This window comes from Bos grunniens, chromosome 23, assembly GCF_055505025.1.
Source record: "Bos grunniens cultivar Pamir isolate PY7600 chromosome 23, Bosgru_T2T1.0, whole genome shotgun sequence".
Taxonomy (NCBI): domain Eukaryota; kingdom Metazoa; phylum Chordata; class Mammalia; order Artiodactyla; family Bovidae; genus Bos; species Bos grunniens.
Window position 1 is genome coordinate 29,613,490 of NC_141187.1, and position 16,283 is coordinate 29,629,772.

Sequence of the window (16,283 nt, forward strand, 5' to 3'; positions counted from 1 at the left end):
GACAGGGGCACATGGAGGGAGAAAACAGTGCCTCCCAGCCCGCACAACATGGAATCTACAGACAGGAGAGGAAGCAGAGCTGTCCCCGCTTAGCCCTGGGGAAGAGGCGACAAGAAGGCAACACAGGGGAGAGGAGGAGCAGACGGAAGGGCGGGGGCGGGAGCAGAGAGAGGACACATTGGGGAGAGGGCCTCCTTGCGGCTCTAGAGAGGGGAGAGTGAAGGGGGGCTTACAGAGAGCCTGGAGCCACCGCAGCATCCTCCTCTCTGGCTCTGGGAGCTCAAGAGATGGGCGCGACAGGAGGAGGGGAACCAAGCTGAGAACCAGGGAGCTTTCTACTCCTCAGCTCAAGGGAACGGCCTTAAAAAGGACCAAGCAGCAGCAGAAGAGCACTATGGGCATAAAAGCTTCTTCCTTGGGAGCTCAGGAGAGCAGAAGAGGCCACAGTCGGGAGAGGAGGGAGAGCAAGGTCTGAGGACTTTCCCTGCCCCAGTAGAGGTACCAGGAGCCTGGCAGAGCCTAGGGGTGGAGGGGCTTACCCTGGGTGTTGGTGGGTTTGGCCCAGGCGGGTGTGGGGGGGCCCGGGCCTCGAGGGGGGCGGGCGTAAGTGGCCAGAAGGAGACGGTAGGCCGGATTGGAGAGCAGCAACGCTGTCGGGAGAAGGAGGGGGGGAAACACGGGGAAGGGGTGAGACTCAAGGCTAGACAGAGGGCGGGCGGGGGGAGACAAGGGGAAGGGATGAGACTCAAGGCTAGACAGACAGGGAGACACAGAACAGGGCAAGACTAGGGTTGATGAGACCGAATGTACTGAGAGAGACTGTGTAAAACAAGGATCTGGAGGGTGCTGGATAACTGGACGGATAGGTGATGGATGGATGAATAGATGATGAATGGACGGGTAGATGGATGGATGAATGTATGTGGATGGATGGAGAGTGAGTGCATGGATAGATGATGAAAGAACAAACAGATGATGAATGGCTAATGAATGGATGATGGATGGACAAATGGATGCATGAGTATATATGGATCAATGGACAAACAGATGGAAAAATGACAGAATGGATATATAAATACAGATAGACGGACAGAATGAACATGGTGAGTCTAGGAGAGGAGAGGAGCCAGGAAGACACAATGAAAAGACACAACAGAGAAGAGAGTGGGGTGTGTGGGGGACACAGTAACAGGATGAGAGCTCTAGGAACTGTGGGAAATTCCGGAGGGAAATTATACACTAGGGACATGAGTAACGTAGAGGGCTGGGACCAGGGACACAGAAATAAAAAAATGAGTTGAAACTGGGAAAGACAGTTTGGTAAAGGAAAAGAAAGGAACGGTAAAGGAGAGAGGAAAGGACACACTAGGAAGACAGGCAGAGGATGGAGGTGGGACTGGAAAAAGGCAGGTCTTACCCGAGCTGTTGGGGACACTGGGAGCAGAGTGGGGTGGATTCCCACGAGGCCGCGGCTCCTGATAAGGGGGTGGCTCTCGGGGGCCTGGGCGGTTGTTGATGAGGATGGTATCCCCGGGGACAGAGAGATGAACCGTCAGCTCCTCTTCTAATACCCTACGCTCGGCCTTGTCGTGGGGAACAGGAAACATTAAGCGCAGCTACTGCTCAGCTGTTTGTTAAATGCTCTACACGTGTGCCCTCCTTCAGGCCTCACTACAGGCCTGTATCGTGTCTACTATTACTCCATCTCACCGGCAAAGAAACAGGCTTCAGTGCATTTAAGTCCCACAATGTGGTTCCAACCCAAATCCTACCAGTTCATAACTATCAACTTTAACACGTTATCACCACCACTGGACTCTCGCCCAGAAGATGTGGGCAGGGGTGGTGGTGTGCCCCACTTCTTCCAGTCGCCCCTCTAGCTCCACTTGCCACCTTTTCCCACTGGGCTTCTGCCCCAAGAGGTTGATGTGTGGGCCACATCAGCGGGCTGGGTCTGGGTTGGCCAGAGAGGGTCCCCAGCAGGAGTCTGGAGAACAGGCAGGAAGTGAGATCAGGGAGTTTAGCCTCCCAGCCTCACCCCAAGGGATGGACCCAGGTGAGCCGCCTCCCGGCACCCATGTCCATTGCCTGACTCAGGCGCCCTGTCCACACTCCTCCTAGATTCCTCCTGGGTTCCCGTCACTGCCTCTTCCTCTCACCCACAGGCCCAGGGATGGGGGCAGCACTGCGGTGAGCAGGCCCTAGGAACTGCACTGCTTCTGATTTACATACCCCCTGCCCAAGTCTCTCGATGTGGGCTTCTTACTAAGCCTCCCTCTAATTATTCTCATTCGACTGCGCTCTGTGGTCCCTGCTGGACCCCGAACTAACACAGGAGCCCCACTCTCTGCCCCCGCATCCCACCCGTCCCCCCATCGCCCACCTTGCTGAGGAGCCGGCGCCAGTGCAGCCGCCATAGCATGAGGGCAATGATGAGCAGCAGCAGCAGGATGATGGCCACCAGGCAGCCAATGAGGATGGCGGTCGGGCTCCCCTCGGCCTTGGCCACAGGCTGCTGGCCCCTGGGCTCCAGCTCTGGCGGGGGGAGCACAAGGGTCAGGACCATGGGAGACCCCCCACCCATGCTGCGGGGGCCCCAGGGACGACTGGTGGCACAGGACCCACACGCCTTTAAGGGGCCCGAGGGCGGCTCACCCAAGCTGCTGAAGTTTGTGGGAGGGGGGCCGGGTGGCCACCAGGGGGCTGGTGGGAAGGTGCCCCCCAAAGCCAGGGAGGAGTCATTCACAACATCTGGGGAGAAGGGAGAAAAAAGAGGGAGTCAGATAAGGGGGCAACCAAAGGGAGGCACACATGCACGAGAGCCAGGAATGACCTGCTGTTTGGTTAGAAGCAGGAGCAGGGCTTCCCTGGTGGCTCAGCAGTAAAGAATCCACCTGCAATGCAGGAGACCAGAGTTTGATCCCTGGGTCAGGAAGATCCACTGGAGAAGGGAATGGCAACCCACTCCAGTATTCTTGCCTAGGAAATCCCATGGACAGAGGAGCCTGGTGGGCTGCAGTCCACGGGGTCTCAAAAGAGACACGACTGAACAACTAAACAACAGGCAGCGGGGCTGATACTCAGTGTATGCAGCAACCCACTGGGAAGGGTGGTAGAATAGGATCCTGGAGGGTTGTGGCTGTGGTAGGTGTTAACCTTTTAGTTGCTGGATTGTGGGGAGAAGCTGGACTCAGGGGGAGCCCAGGGTGGGGCTCAGGAGGCTCAGAGAAGAGGCTACTTCTCAAACAGCACAGAATATTTCAATATTTTAACAACCACAGTCATACTGCTCACCATCAGTCAAGAGTGAGGAGCTCATAAAGGAAAGACTGAGATAGGCAGGGAGAAATGGGGAAGAGGGGTTCAAATTAGTTAGGGCCCCCTGCTGGGTTCAATCCCTTGGTTGGGAAGATCCCCTAGAGAAGAAGATGGCAACCCACTCCAGTGTTCTTGCCTGGAGAATCCCATGGACAGAGGAGCCTGGTGGGCTACAGTCCAAGGGGTCGCAAGGAGTCAGACTCGACTGGGTGACTAAGCACAGCCCTGCTTGGAAAGGCTTGTTGCTGCCAAGAATGACTATTTGGGGTCACTACGGGTTAGCAATCCCAGGGGCCTGGAACTGGGCAGAGACCAGGGGCTTACCGGAAATGAAGGAGATTTCGCTGAAGAGTAGCCAGGGCCCCGCAAAGAGAAAGCGGCATTGCAGGAAGCGGCCCATGCGGCCGCCCAGGGGCACTGACACAGTCCGGGCTCTGGGGTCCCCCAGGCTGCCCCCCAGAGCATGGCGCACGGGCTCCCCCTCCCAGGCCATGGCCGGGCCCCTCTTGAAGCGACACTCCACCCCACCGGGCAGGCGGGCTCCCAGCGTGTGCATGTTGTTGCAGTGGACCTGGGGGAAAGGGAGGAGGGACACAAGGTCAAGGCCAGGAGAGCCCAAGCGAGCACCCCGGGGCACCCAGCCTGGTCTCAGAGCCCTTCCTGGGAGCTGGCCGCACCCACCTGCATGGCCTGGAAGGCCCTCAGCCGGTCAAACTCAAACTCCATCTCCACGTAGCCACTGGGGAAGCTGTGGTTGCTCCAGCCCACATAGTCGTAGCCCGGCCAGACCCGTAGCTCCTGGCTCTTCCTAAAGTCATCCAGCCCCACCACACCATCTGCCAGTTGGCCCAGCCCTCCATACTGCAGCCTGGCAAGCAGGGGGCCGAGGAAGAAGAGGTTGGAAGAGAAGAAAGTGTCACCTGTCTGGGTGCTCTACAGCCCTGCTTCCCAGTGATCTGGCCAGCCTGGCCCAGCAACCCCCTCACCCTCGCCCCAGCCTCACACAGCTCTCTCTTCTCCACACCCGGGGAGGAGGGTGGGGTGGAGCACCTTGCAGTCACATGTTACACAAAGGCTCCGCCTCTAAGGGACACCGCTCAACCCACAATGTGTGTATTTACTGTGACGATTTACAATGGAGCTAAGTGTCTTCGCCTTTTCCTAATTCGCACCAAGTATCACATGAGCTAGTGGTCACCCTGCTACCCCTCAATCCTGGTCCTGTCCCTGGAGGCCCCACCCAAGCCATCCCTCTCTGCAGTTCCGCCCTCTCCCTGCCCAGACAGCTAACCACACCCCTGCCCCACCCACCCCATCCACCCTCCCACCCCAGGCTCCGTGTCCTGCGGGGCCCGCTTCTTTCACCCGCCAACAGTGTGCGTGGTATATCCATCGTAGGTGGAGTCATTGAGGTGCACGGCCTCAGATAAGTACATCGTCTGCCCCACAGGGGCTGTGTAAGACAGGAGTCCATCTGGGGTGGGGGTAGGAGGGGCGTTAGGGGCACAGAACCTCTAGCCTCCCTCCCCCACCCCTGTGTCAGGCTTGGGTGGGTTTCAGGCCCCTCTCTCAAGTGCTGCCATAGGCCACTGGCATGGCAGAGGCAATGCTTGCCTGTCCCCTCCTCACTCATAGGGACAGCTTCCCAACAGGAGAGAGGATCCTGGACGCCTCGCTCCCCTGTCCCCGCTCCCCCATCCCCAGGACAGGAATGAATTCTTGGGGTCTGAACACTCACCCTTCCAGAGGCAGCCATAGAGCTCCACCCGCAGACACACGCTCATGACCCGGTCTGCCCGGGGATAGAAGCGAACCAGTCGGGCCACCATGGGGGGCCCAAGGTCCTTCAGCACCACTCCCCCAGGATCCTCATTACCTAAGATCACCTGTGGGCCAGGACATGGGATAGATGAGAGAAGAAGGCTCCAGATCAGATCTAACTTCCCAGCCACCAGGGGCTTCCTGGCCCAGCCCTTAGTGGTCACAGAGAGACCCACAAAGGGTGGCACCAAGCACCCGGGGCCGTGGGGTACAGCCGGGCCTTCAATACGTCAAGGGGCTGCAGCAGAGCCCTCTGACACCCCTCCCAGCCGGACCGTCTGTCCTGACCTCCAGCGTCAGCTCTCCCATCCCTTCCTTGCCTGGCTCTGCTCATCCTGTTGTGCCCGGATTCCACCCAGGCCCTCGCAGCTCTGCACCCCTGCTCTGGCTTCCCTCTTCCGTCACCCCAATCCCTCTGTTCACTCAGCAGCCACTGGCTGAGCACTTACTCTGCACCAGCCAGGCACAGCCTCTAGGGGGTGAGCATCCATCCCTCCCCTGTAGAGTCCAAGAGGAGAGGCAGCTCTACAAGCAAGAGGCAGCAGGAGGTGGGGAGTCCAAAAAGGCTCTGAGGAGGTGATATCTTGGGGGAGAACTGAATGGAGGGAGGAAAGCCTGGGCACAGCTGGGGAGAGAGAGCTTTCCAGGCACAGAGACTTGCAAGTGAAGGTATCTTGAGACTGTGGGGTGAGCCCTAGAATGTTCCAGGAACAGCAAGAAAATCAGCATGGCCTGTATGAACAGGGAGAGGACTAAGGGGTGTGGACAAGAGCCAGCCTGGGCTGAGCTTCTGCACCCAGGAGGGAGCTCAGCTTTTGTGCTGGCGGGGAGGAAAGCCAGCAGAGGGAGTGAGCCAGGCCTGAGGCATCTGCTTGGCATTTTCTCAGGCACCCTGGATGTAGCCTCCAGGTGGAGATGACTTCAGGAAAGAAAGAAGCAAGGAGAGCCATTTGGAGACTATTGCATTCGTCTAAGCAGGGGATGGTGGGGCCTGGCCTGGGGCAGTGGAGATGGACGTGCTAAGAAGTGAGCAGATTTCAGGAAATATCATGGAGGCAGAACAGACTTGCCTTGCTGATGCTTTAAAGTAGGAGGTGGAAAGAAAAGAGGAATCAGGGATAGCATCTTAGCTTACAGTGGTACCATTTCCTGAGTTAGAGAATGCTGGAGGCGGAGGAGGTTTGGGGTGGGAATGGGGATCAAGTTCAACCTGAGAAGTTTATGGTAAGTTTGAGAAGCCTATTACACATCTAGGTGGGAAGTGGTCAGGTTTGCAACACTTGATGGAGCTCAGGGGAGATGCCCAGGCTAGAGAGGGCACACACTGCAGAGTCATTAGTGTACAGCACACAGCTGGGGCACAGAGGGGACCTAGACTTCCGGGGCTATCCCCCCAGCCTCACCTCCTGGCCCCAGCGGTCCCTCCAGTCCATCCAGCGGTGGCCGTCCCGGGAGTAACGCAGTCGGTAGCTGGGAGAGAACTCCTTGCCCAGGCCCCCTGCGTGCCGTCCCTGGGTGCCTACCAGTGCCACCAGGTGCAGCCGCCGCAGGTCCACCTGGAGGTATTCCTCCTCCTTGGGGAACACCGGCCCTGCAGGGCACCAGGCGCCATCTCCGTCGCTGCTTTCAAGCCTGGGAGGGGGCAGGAGGTCACAGGGGATACCTGGCCCTAGGTCTGCCTCTGTCTCCAGTATTTAATCCCCACCCGGACACTTGAAACTGGGCCGGGGGGTTGCCATTGGCATTGGCCCTCTCAGAAGCCTCTTGACTTGGTCAGAGGGCTGGAAGCACAAGCAGCAGCCCCAGGGGTTTCCCTCCGGGACAGCCCCAGGTGTGCCAGGTACCTGCTGTGGCGAGCGGCGGTGGAGTCTGACCAGGAGCTGGAGGCAGAGATGTCACCATCTGGGATGGTCCGGTCCTGCATGCCCAGGGCATAGCGGCACTTGGCTGGGTGAACACAGGCATATGGAGGGTCAAGGCCACCGACTCAGTCTCCCAAGCCCCATCCATCAGGGACCCAACAGCCAGTCTCCTCACCAGGGTCAAAATGTCCCTTCATGTCAGCATCTCCAGTTGCCACCAAGAGCAGCAGCAGTAGAAATGAAAGGGCCCCTGGTCCCATTGCTCCAGATCCCTTGGGCCTATGGGGGCGGGGGCAGCATCTCTGCAAGGGACATAAGGGTGGGGGGAAGGTTAGTGTAAGGGCAATCAGGGAGACTGGCTCACGGCCAACAGCATGGGAGAGACAGAATGGATTGCTCTGGGGATAATTGGAGCAAAATGACCACAACAGTCGCTGTTTAACAGCATCAGCGGTATTTTTAGAATGCTCCCCATGTGCCAGACACAGAGCTAAATGCTGGTTTCCCTCCCCACTTAGGAGATCAGAATTCTCAAACAAGTGGGGGATCCCAGCACTTCCCAATCGCAGTGCCCGCCACAGCCATGCTGGCCCCTGACCCAGCAGCTTCAGCAACACCTGGGTGCTTGGCGAAATGCAGACTCTCAGACCCACACAATCAGAATCTGCATTTTAATGCAATCCCCAGGTGACCTGTGCCTGTTACAGCTCAAGAATCCTGGGTCTTCCTCACTGGGCCCCAGGCAGCTTGCCCCACCCCACCCCTGAAAACCATTTCAACTACAATTCCTTATGAACCCAGGTACCTACCCTCCCCAGCCTCAGTCCCAGGCCCAGAGCCAGACCAAATTATCTTGACCTGTCTTCTTCCCAGCAGAGGTCAGCACTCAGTTCTCCAGGCTGTGGAATTCTTTGGGACTCCTAGTGCCACCCCTCCGACCTTTACCCTCTCTGCCATCAGGTCCCCTCTGCCTGCTCTGCCTTCCCTTCCTAAGATCTTGACATCCTATTCCCCCAGTTCCAGTTTCTGAAGAGGGCTGCCTCAGAAGGAAGAGCCCAGGGCAGAGGGAAAGGCTGAGTTGCCTTGGAGATGAGGGCGGTTCTAAAGACAGGGAAGCCAGGTCACCCCAGGAGGTAGGAGGAGTGGGGGGACACTCCCCCATCCCTTTGTCCTCCTCCAGCTGCTCCCACAATGCTCTAGGGCAGGAATGTAAGAGGCAGCTGAGACCCCCACAGCTCTGCTGCAGCAGCAGCTGAGGGGCTACTGAGTTGTGGGGGGACCCAGCTATCAAAAGAGAGCTGGAACCAGAAGCATCACACCTGGTCCCTTGGGGGTCAGGGAGCCAACACCCAGAGCAGACTGCCGGAGCCCCAGGCAGGCAGCCTGGCGTTCCTGGGTGCTGCTCTCCACCCCCCACCTCCCCAGGGAACAGCGGGGCCCTTGTTCCCCTGAGTAACCTTCATGCCTACCCCAGATGAGTCATCGCAGCCAGACGGAGCAAGCAAGAGGAGCCTGGGGCAGAGATACAAAGACAGGCAGAGGAAAGAAGGCAGGGGGAGACAGGGCGAGAAACACAAAGCAAGAGGTAAACAGAGCAGGCTTCGAAGCGCAGGGCACGGAGCCAAGCGGAGAAATGCACAGAGGCGTCTGGGGCAATCTGTTCTCTGACACCCTGTCACCCCACTTCTCTCCACTGGGTCAGAAGCACCAAGGACAGGCCCAGAAGACCTTTCCCAACCTCATCACAACCAATTACAAGTCAGGGGCTGGAACACTCTGCTGCAAGCCCATCACCCTCTTCTCCCAACCCCCAACCCCGACTCCAGACAACACCCACAGAGCTCTGTACACACACACACACACATACACACGTGGTCACTCAAACTTAGAGAGCCAGATGTAAACACTGGGGTTAGATGTAGGGTACACGCACACACATACACAAACCTCTGTCTCACAGACTTCCAGAGAGTCTCATAAATCCATTACATACATAGACATCCCCCCAACCCAAACACAGACACTTGTGCACACATCAGCTCCATCCACACCTCTGCATTCTTTCAAGTCCACTTAGTGACTAGCCATCCTCCGACACCTGTGAACCTGACATGATAGACATGTTCCTATGATCAGAGGACAGTGTGAGACACACACACTCGGGTCCCTGGGCACAGGATCCCAAGTGAACTGGAGCCCACCCACTAATACTCAAGGTGACCATAAGGAAGTCAAGAGAGTGGGGAACAGAAGGAAACTTGGGTGGCTGGAGTGACGATAAGAAAAGCCATTTCTCTGCTTTCCCATAGGCTCAGCTTTCACCTGTCTCCACTGTACCACTCAATTCTGGGCACACCTATGTGCCAAAAGCAACAGTGAGTCTGGCTGGGGGTGGAGGTGCTGGAAAGGAATGTCCACCAGCAGGGGACCTGTAGGGTGAAGGCTGGAGAGGAGGGAGTAGGGGAGGGACACTGAGGATGGTGCTCACTGGGCAATGACAGTATCTCCTGGCAGAACCAGCTGACCATCCAGCCTGAATGAGCGCCTGTCGCTGGCAGGTTAGGGTGTCAGGCCCTCTCTCTGCTGGCCTGAGGCCAGGCTGCCCAACTGGGAGCTGGCTGGGCGAGCAGGCTTAACAGTGAGTAGATGCCCGCAGAGACTGGCCCAGTGGGAGGACAGGCCCACTTCTCCAGGAAGTTGGGAGATGATGGGGGGCGGGGGGAACATATGAACACCTGTTTTCCTGGGGTGCAGTTCCTTCCAGACTGAGTTAGGGGGTCCTTCCTCAAGACTGGAACACACTTTCTAGGAGGTCAGGGGTCCCCCCACTCCCCCGGCCCCCCGCCCGCATTTTCCGAGCAGTAAGCCAGAGCGCTGGGGAGGCGGGCAGGGACTGACTTAGCAACGCTGGACAACCAAGTCCAGCCCGGGAACGTCCTGCCTCCCGCCCAGGCCCTCATCCTTGGGCCACCGTACGCCCCCGGAGTCCCGGGCCGCCGCCCTCGCCCCTCCACCCCGCCGGGGTCCTCCCGCCGCTCTCCCTACCTCTCATCGCTCTTCGCCGCAGACCCGGGCGTCCGACCCCGAAGCGGGGCCTCCTCGGCGGCGGCGGCGGCGGCGGCGGCGGGGCGCGGGGAGGGGGAGGCGGAGGGAGCCAAGAGCCGGGAGCGCGAGGCGCCGGCGGGGCTCGGGTGTCGGGAGGCGGCTCCCGCGAGCAGCTGTCGGGGGCCTGTTCCGGGGAGAGGAGCCAGGGCTGGGGCGGCTCGAGCCCAGGCGCCGCCTCCCCCTCCCCGCTCCCCCGCTCCGCCGGCTCTCCGCGCGCCGGGGCCGCGGCCCTCCCTTCCCCCGCCCGGGCCGGACCGTCCCCGCCTGCCGCTCCCACGCCCGGCGCCGCCCTCCGGGCCCCGCGCTCCCCTCCGCCCCGCCACGCCCACCCGCATTCCCCCGCGCGCCGCGGCCTCCCCCAGGTAACCAGCTCGGCTCGCCCACCCCTCTCCACCCGCCCACGGCCCACCCCCCGGAGCCCCACAAAGGAGGATCGCCGCAGCGAGGGCCAGCTGTGGACCGCTCAGGGCCTCCCTCTCTCCCTGCCCCCACGACGGGATGGCCCCCCGTTCCACCCACCCACCCCCCTTTTCTGGGCTCAGTTCCTAGAGAGGGAGGTGAAGGGGAGCAGCCCCAGGGCACAGGGAAGGAGCGCGTTCCCACAGGCCCGGCGCTGCGCCGGAGTTTGAATGGGGGAAGGGAGCGGGGCTCACCTGTCCAACCCGGCCTCCTAGACCTACTCTTTTCACATCACCAGGCTCGGCTTCTCTCTGACCGCTCTGAGTCTCCGGTCCTCTACACCCAGCCCACCTGAGGGCTGGCTCCTCCTCTCCCAGCCCCTTCCTCGACTTCCACCCTCCAGTTCCCCGCCATAAGCCAGCAAGGCCCTTCCCAGTCTCTCTCAAGGACCTTAGCGTCCAGACTCCGAGGCCCTGGTTCCCCTGGCTACCTGCTCAAAGCCTCGGCGTCCTCCTCAGGGCAGGGCCCCCTCAGGCCCAGGCAGCTCTGACCCTGGTGGGGTCGGAAGGTCCGATCGCTGGCAAGGACAGGCCTGGACAGGTGAGCGGCGGGGGTGAGGAGGAGGACAGAAAGGCAAAGAGAAAATCACACAGTCAAAAAGGAGCGGTATAGAGAAGTTGGGTGCCAAGAGACGAGTAAACAGATCCAGTGTGAGAGAAAGAGCAGAGAGCTGCTGGGTGAGGTGGGCAGGACACAAGAGCTGTGCGGGGAGGTGTTCCACCCCATTCAGGGGCTACCAGGGGCCCACCACCTCTCTCCACACCCCACACCTGCCAATCACCTGCAGGGTAGGGTGGGGCCTCACGCCACTGCAGATCTCTGCCCCATTGCACCTCACAGCAGGTAGATAGAAACTCACCCTACGTGCAGACCCAGACAACAGTCCCAAGAAAGAAACACGACGTCCCGGATAAGTACACAAGGGCACTACCAGGAAGAGATGGGCCCTTGGGAGAGGCGAAGGCACACATGGGCACGTACTGCAACCCCGGGTCAACCCACAAACCTTCGGGAACCCCAACTGCTAAGGGACTCACTAACAAACAGCCCCGTAGAATTGCCTCTCCGTCCCCTCCCACCAAAGCCCCAGGTTCCCCCAGCGTACTTTCCCCCTCCGGAGTCGGCCGCAGGGGAATCTGGGCCCGGAGAGGCAGGGCCGGGGGTGGGGCCCGCCGGGGGTGGGGCCAAGGTTTCCCGGGTAACCTCACCTGGGTGGACTCTCGGCCCCTCCTTCCCGGGGCTGTTGCTCCCGGGAAGCCCCGGGCGGGCAGCCGGGCTGAACTGCCGCCAGATCCCTCAGGGAAGGAGCCACAGCCCTCACACCCCAGTGGGACATTCCACACCCCAGGCGCACGCTGACCCTGGCCAGGTGGCATGGCGGTGCCAGACCGAGGAGTCCACTGCAGAGAGTCAAAGAAACCATAGACTCCTGAAACCCTTGCTCCCTCTTGTCCCCCAGGAGACATTCCTAGTTGGTGATGCCCACCTCATCCCAGCCCAGAGCTAAAGGAGTGGGAGGGATGCGGGACTGGGGCCCAGTGGAGTCAAGTGACAGCGGAGAGGGGGCTGGAGCCGGCTGGAATGCAAGGCTCTGAGCCGAGACTCTCAGGGGCCAGAGAGGGAAGTCCCTGCCATCCAGGCCCCCAGAGTGTACCCAAGACCGAGTGTATCCACACACCTATGTATCCACACAGCCGTCGGTGGTCCCCAGAGCCCGCCCACGTCTCCTGAATCACTCCCAACTCCAGTAGGCCCCCATGTCCTCCTGAGCCCCCAGAGGACCCTCCAACCCTCCTCCCTCCATCCTTCCATTCTGGGCTTCCCTCCCCTTCAAGCCAATGGCCTCCTGCTGCCCAGGAAAGCGGAGGAACAGCTGGGGAAAATGTGAGGAGAAGCACGTAGGAGAGAGCAGCTCTGGCCTGAAGACCACCGGGCCACTACAGGGAAGCCCAGCAGGACCAGTGAGAGACAGGATGGGCCCTCCACACAAGTCGCTGTCCCCTTCCTGGGAGAGGCAGCTGCCTCTGGGACAAGCAAGCTGGGTCAGCAGCTGGGGAGAGCGAGAATCCTCTGGGGGGTGGGAGGCAGGGTGAGGGGGTGGAGAAGGCCCCGGGTGTGAGAGCTTGATGCCAGCAAGTCCACTTGGGAAACTGAGGCCCGAGAGGAGGAGGAAGAGATGATGTAGCACAGGGAGAAAGATGAGACAGAGTTCAGCTGTGGGCAGCCTGGGGGATGGAGAGAGATGAGGCCACAGTGAGAGAACTCTGAGAGCAGGGGATAAACTAGGCTGTGGTAGAGGGGAACTGGGGATCAGAGAGAGGAAAGGGAGAATGAAGACAGAGGGTGCATAGCAGAAGATGGGAAGACCAAGACCGGAATTTGGGGAGAAGGGCTGGGCAAGCGAGAGAACTGGAGTGGAGGCAGGAAAGGGTGAGAGGGATGCTCAGAGAGGAGGACAGAGAAAAGAGGGGGCCTCAAAAGGGGAGCAGATACACCAAGGGGAAAAAAGGCGGCTGGAACCCAGAGATGGGAGAAGAGGAAGATGGAAAGATAGGGATTGAAAGGAAGGGACCTGGGAGAAGAGAAGAGTAAGGGGCTGAAATGGAAAGGGAAAACTAAGGGACAGACCAGGGGCTCAGGGGCCCCAATTCCAAAGGTTGAAGTGAATCTGCCTCTGGGTGTCAGGGCACGAGGGTCCCAGAACTCCCCTTGGAAACAGCCTAGCCCTAGCCCATCTGCCACACCTCGGCCCCAACTCTGTTCTCCATCCTTTCCCTCCTCCCCACCCCGTGGGCTCGGCCGCACTCCCCTCCTCCCACTACACCTCCAGCCTGGACTGCCCGGTCCCTCCCTGAGAAGGGAGGGCCCAGCGCCAGTCCCCACTCCTGCCGTCCCGGTTGGGCTCTGGCTTCCTCCCTCTCACCTCCAGCTCAGGGTTCTCCTGGGTCGCAGTCCCCCCCTGCCTCAGGGCTTTGGGGTTCCGGCTCTGGGGCTGCCAAGGCCGCCTGGCTTTGTCCGCCCATCCGGAGCCCCAGGAGCAGCTGCCCGGGCCAGCTGCGGCAGGCTTCGATGTGACCATGGCAACCCAGCCCGCTCCCCTCGCCGAGCCTCCCGGCCCCCGCAGAGAGGGAGGGAGCAGCCAGGCCGGGGAGAAAGGGAGGGGAGGCCGAGGACTGTGGACCGCAGGGACCACAGACAAAGACCCCAGACAAAGGGAGGCGAAGGGAGGCCACGAGGCAGCGAGGGAGAAAGCAGCCACGGCAGCCTGAGGCTGAGAGCTTAGGCAACAGGCATACGTCCTGCTGAAGGGGAGAATCCAGGCAAGATAGACAGACAGACAGGAGGTGCGAGAAGAGATTAACAGTGGTCCATCCAAGGCCGCCTCCTGGGTCCCTAGCAATTCATTTCCTTCCCTCAGGAATTCTCTCTTCCCTTCTGGGGAGAACGAGAATACCAGCATCCTAGTTGGCTACCCCCAAAGTATTATACGGTGAGTGTCCCCCACCAGTTACACCAAAGCATAAGAAGCACCCAGGCCCTATAGGCACATTCAGGTTTTCAAGAACAATCCCACTTTCAGACATATTCTGACCAATCATCTTTGAAGTACAAACATCAACATCAGTCAACATGTACTCTTGACCTGTAAAATATGCTCCCCAAAGCCAAAGGGGCCTGATTAGGCCTGGAGGGAGTAGAGCCAGAAGGGAGCAGTGATGAGGTCTCACGTGAGAGAAAGCAAAGTACCAAAAGGGAAGGAGAGAAAGCCAGGCTTTGCTGCTGAGAAGCAAGGATCCAAACTGCCATCTGCCATCTAGCTCCTCTGGCTGAGTCCTACAGCCTCCCAGTCTCCTCATCAGAAAGATGGCATTAAGTACCCACTCCCAGGGTCTGCTGGGATGATAATGTGGGATGGCATAAAGGCCCCACTGATGGAGACAACCATCGAAACCCCACTAACAGGATCTCCATCTGTGGCTTTTCTTATGGGTCACTTGGGTCCCTGAGTTCCACCTCCCAATTCATCCCACAGTTATGAAAGGTTTGTGTAGGGCAGGGTTCTGACAGTAAGAGCTGTGAAGGATATATTGAGGAATACAACCCCCTCTGCATCCTCTGGGCATTTACAGTCTAGAGGGGGAGCCAGACAAGTATATACATGTGTAAAATATGTATTTATATATGTATGTGTGTATGCTTGTATATGTACAGAATCACAGAAGACACCCTGACCAGTGCTATAGTCAGAGCTGGAAGGGGCTGTGGGAACCCAGGAGAGGGGCAGGCCAGGTCCTCCTGAGTTCTGGAGGAGGCAAGATCAAGGACAACATCATGGATGAGCTGGAGCTTGAAGTGGGTTTTAAATCAGACAAAGATCTGCAGAAATGAGTCCAGGCCATCCCTGGCCAAAGAGACTTCGGGAACAATAGCAGAGAGATATAAAAGTGGGTTATGTGGAAATGCAGCTGTAACTGGAAGACAGAATCTGCCCGTGTAAATCCAGAGAGGTAGAGTGAGGTGGGTAATCTCAGTAGCAGCTTGGTTTACTCTGAAGGTGAGGAGGCAGGGCGTTGGGCTTCTGAGCTGGAACACCGCATGGCATGATTAGATGTGAGGTATGTGGTTTCTGGCAATAACATGTCGGATACACAGCGCAGAGTAATGGCTACGGAGGAGGAGGGAGGAGTTAACACCTTTCTCTTGTCCACCTCCATTTGGGGTCTCCCCCCACCAGATGCCCAGCCAGGAATGCCATACGCAAATAGTGAGATCCTACAGAAAAGCACATGCTAGGCACTCTCCCCGCGTCTTCACCGATCACTTGGTAGTCCCCTTGAGGCCTCTGAGGTGTATGGGGCAGAGCGCTTCATAAAAAGGCAACCGGGGAGGTTGTAACTTGCCTTAGATCTGTGGTGAGTTGCTGCTTCCCACCCAGGATTTCTAGATTCCTCCGCCTCTCTCTTCCAAGAGCGGGCGGGGCGGGGGCCAGGAGAGAGGTGCCGAATGGCTCCCGGAGTAGCCCAGCTAGGCAAAGGCCGGAGCCGCTGGACTCCTGCCCGCCTTGGAAACCCCACCTTCCTTCAGTCTTCTGTGGACCTCACGGTCCCAGCAATGAACAGGAAAACCACGGGAGGGCGCTCGCCGCACAGGTGACCAACACTAGAATAATTGTGAAAGCCTGGAGGGAAGGAGTTTCAAGCCCGGGCGCGGAACCCGGCGGGGCCGAGCTCTGGAGAGGCAGCCAAGGAGGAGAAAAGACAAAGGCTGAGCGGAAGCTCAGCGTAGCTTGCGGGGCTCATTAGGGCGAAATATCTTCACAGTCACATAGCAGAAATATTGTTATTTATAGACAGAATCTTAGAATCTTCACTTTCTCTTTGCTATCATCCTTTGCCAAAGCCTGTGGCATTCTCAGCAACCCCTGGCCTCTGCCTGATAAGAGCTGATTCCTGAGCCTTGCTAGGTAGGTGCCAGGCTCTGTCTTCAGCACCTGCCAGAATCATCTCTCTTGGCCCTCACCACAGCTCTGTGATGTGGCATTTTGAGATACTTCCAGTTTTACAGGGGCCGAAACAGGATCAGAGAAGTCAGGAACTTGCCCAAAGACATATACATGGCAACTGGCTGCTGCTGCTACTGCTGCTAAGTCGCTTCAGTCGTGTCCGACTCTGTGCGACCTCATAGACGGCAGCCCACCAGATTCCTCCATCCCTGGGA

General features: G+C 58.8%; 1 protein-coding gene across 13 annotated transcripts in view; it reads right to left on the reverse strand.

Moving 5' to 3' along the window:
- Positions 1–16,283, reverse strand: part of DDR1 (discoidin domain receptor tyrosine kinase 1) — a 53,941-nt gene that overhangs the window by 3,906 nt on the left and 33,752 nt on the right. Inside the window, exons 1-13 of one of the 13 annotated variants that reach the window (XM_086369492.1) lie at positions 11,671–11,698; positions 10,996–11,097; positions 7,177–7,303; positions 6,984–7,086; positions 6,543–6,771; positions 5,057–5,204; positions 4,684–4,792; positions 4,000–4,186; positions 3,643–3,889; positions 2,656–2,751; positions 2,384–2,535; positions 1,418–1,583; positions 540–650 (exon numbers count right to left, since the gene is read on the reverse strand). In XM_086369492.1, coding sequence (XP_086225618.1) covers positions 540–650; positions 1,418–1,583; positions 2,384–2,535; positions 2,656–2,751; positions 3,643–3,889; positions 4,000–4,186; positions 4,684–4,792; positions 5,057–5,204; positions 6,543–6,771; positions 6,984–7,086; positions 7,177–7,261 — 1,633 coding nt within the window. In that variant the 5' untranslated portion in view covers positions 7,262–7,303; positions 10,996–11,097; positions 11,671–11,698. Of the gene's footprint in view, positions 1–539; positions 651–1,417; positions 1,584–2,383; positions 2,536–2,655; positions 2,752–3,642; positions 3,890–3,999; positions 4,187–4,683; positions 4,793–5,056; positions 5,205–6,542; positions 6,772–6,983; positions 7,087–7,176; positions 7,304–7,810; positions 8,612–10,046; positions 10,189–10,995; positions 11,223–11,346; positions 11,699–13,488; positions 13,634–16,283 lie in introns of those variants that run through there. The other 12 variants (XM_086369491.1, XM_086369488.1, XM_086369485.1 and 9 more) reach the window with 12 other exon arrangements.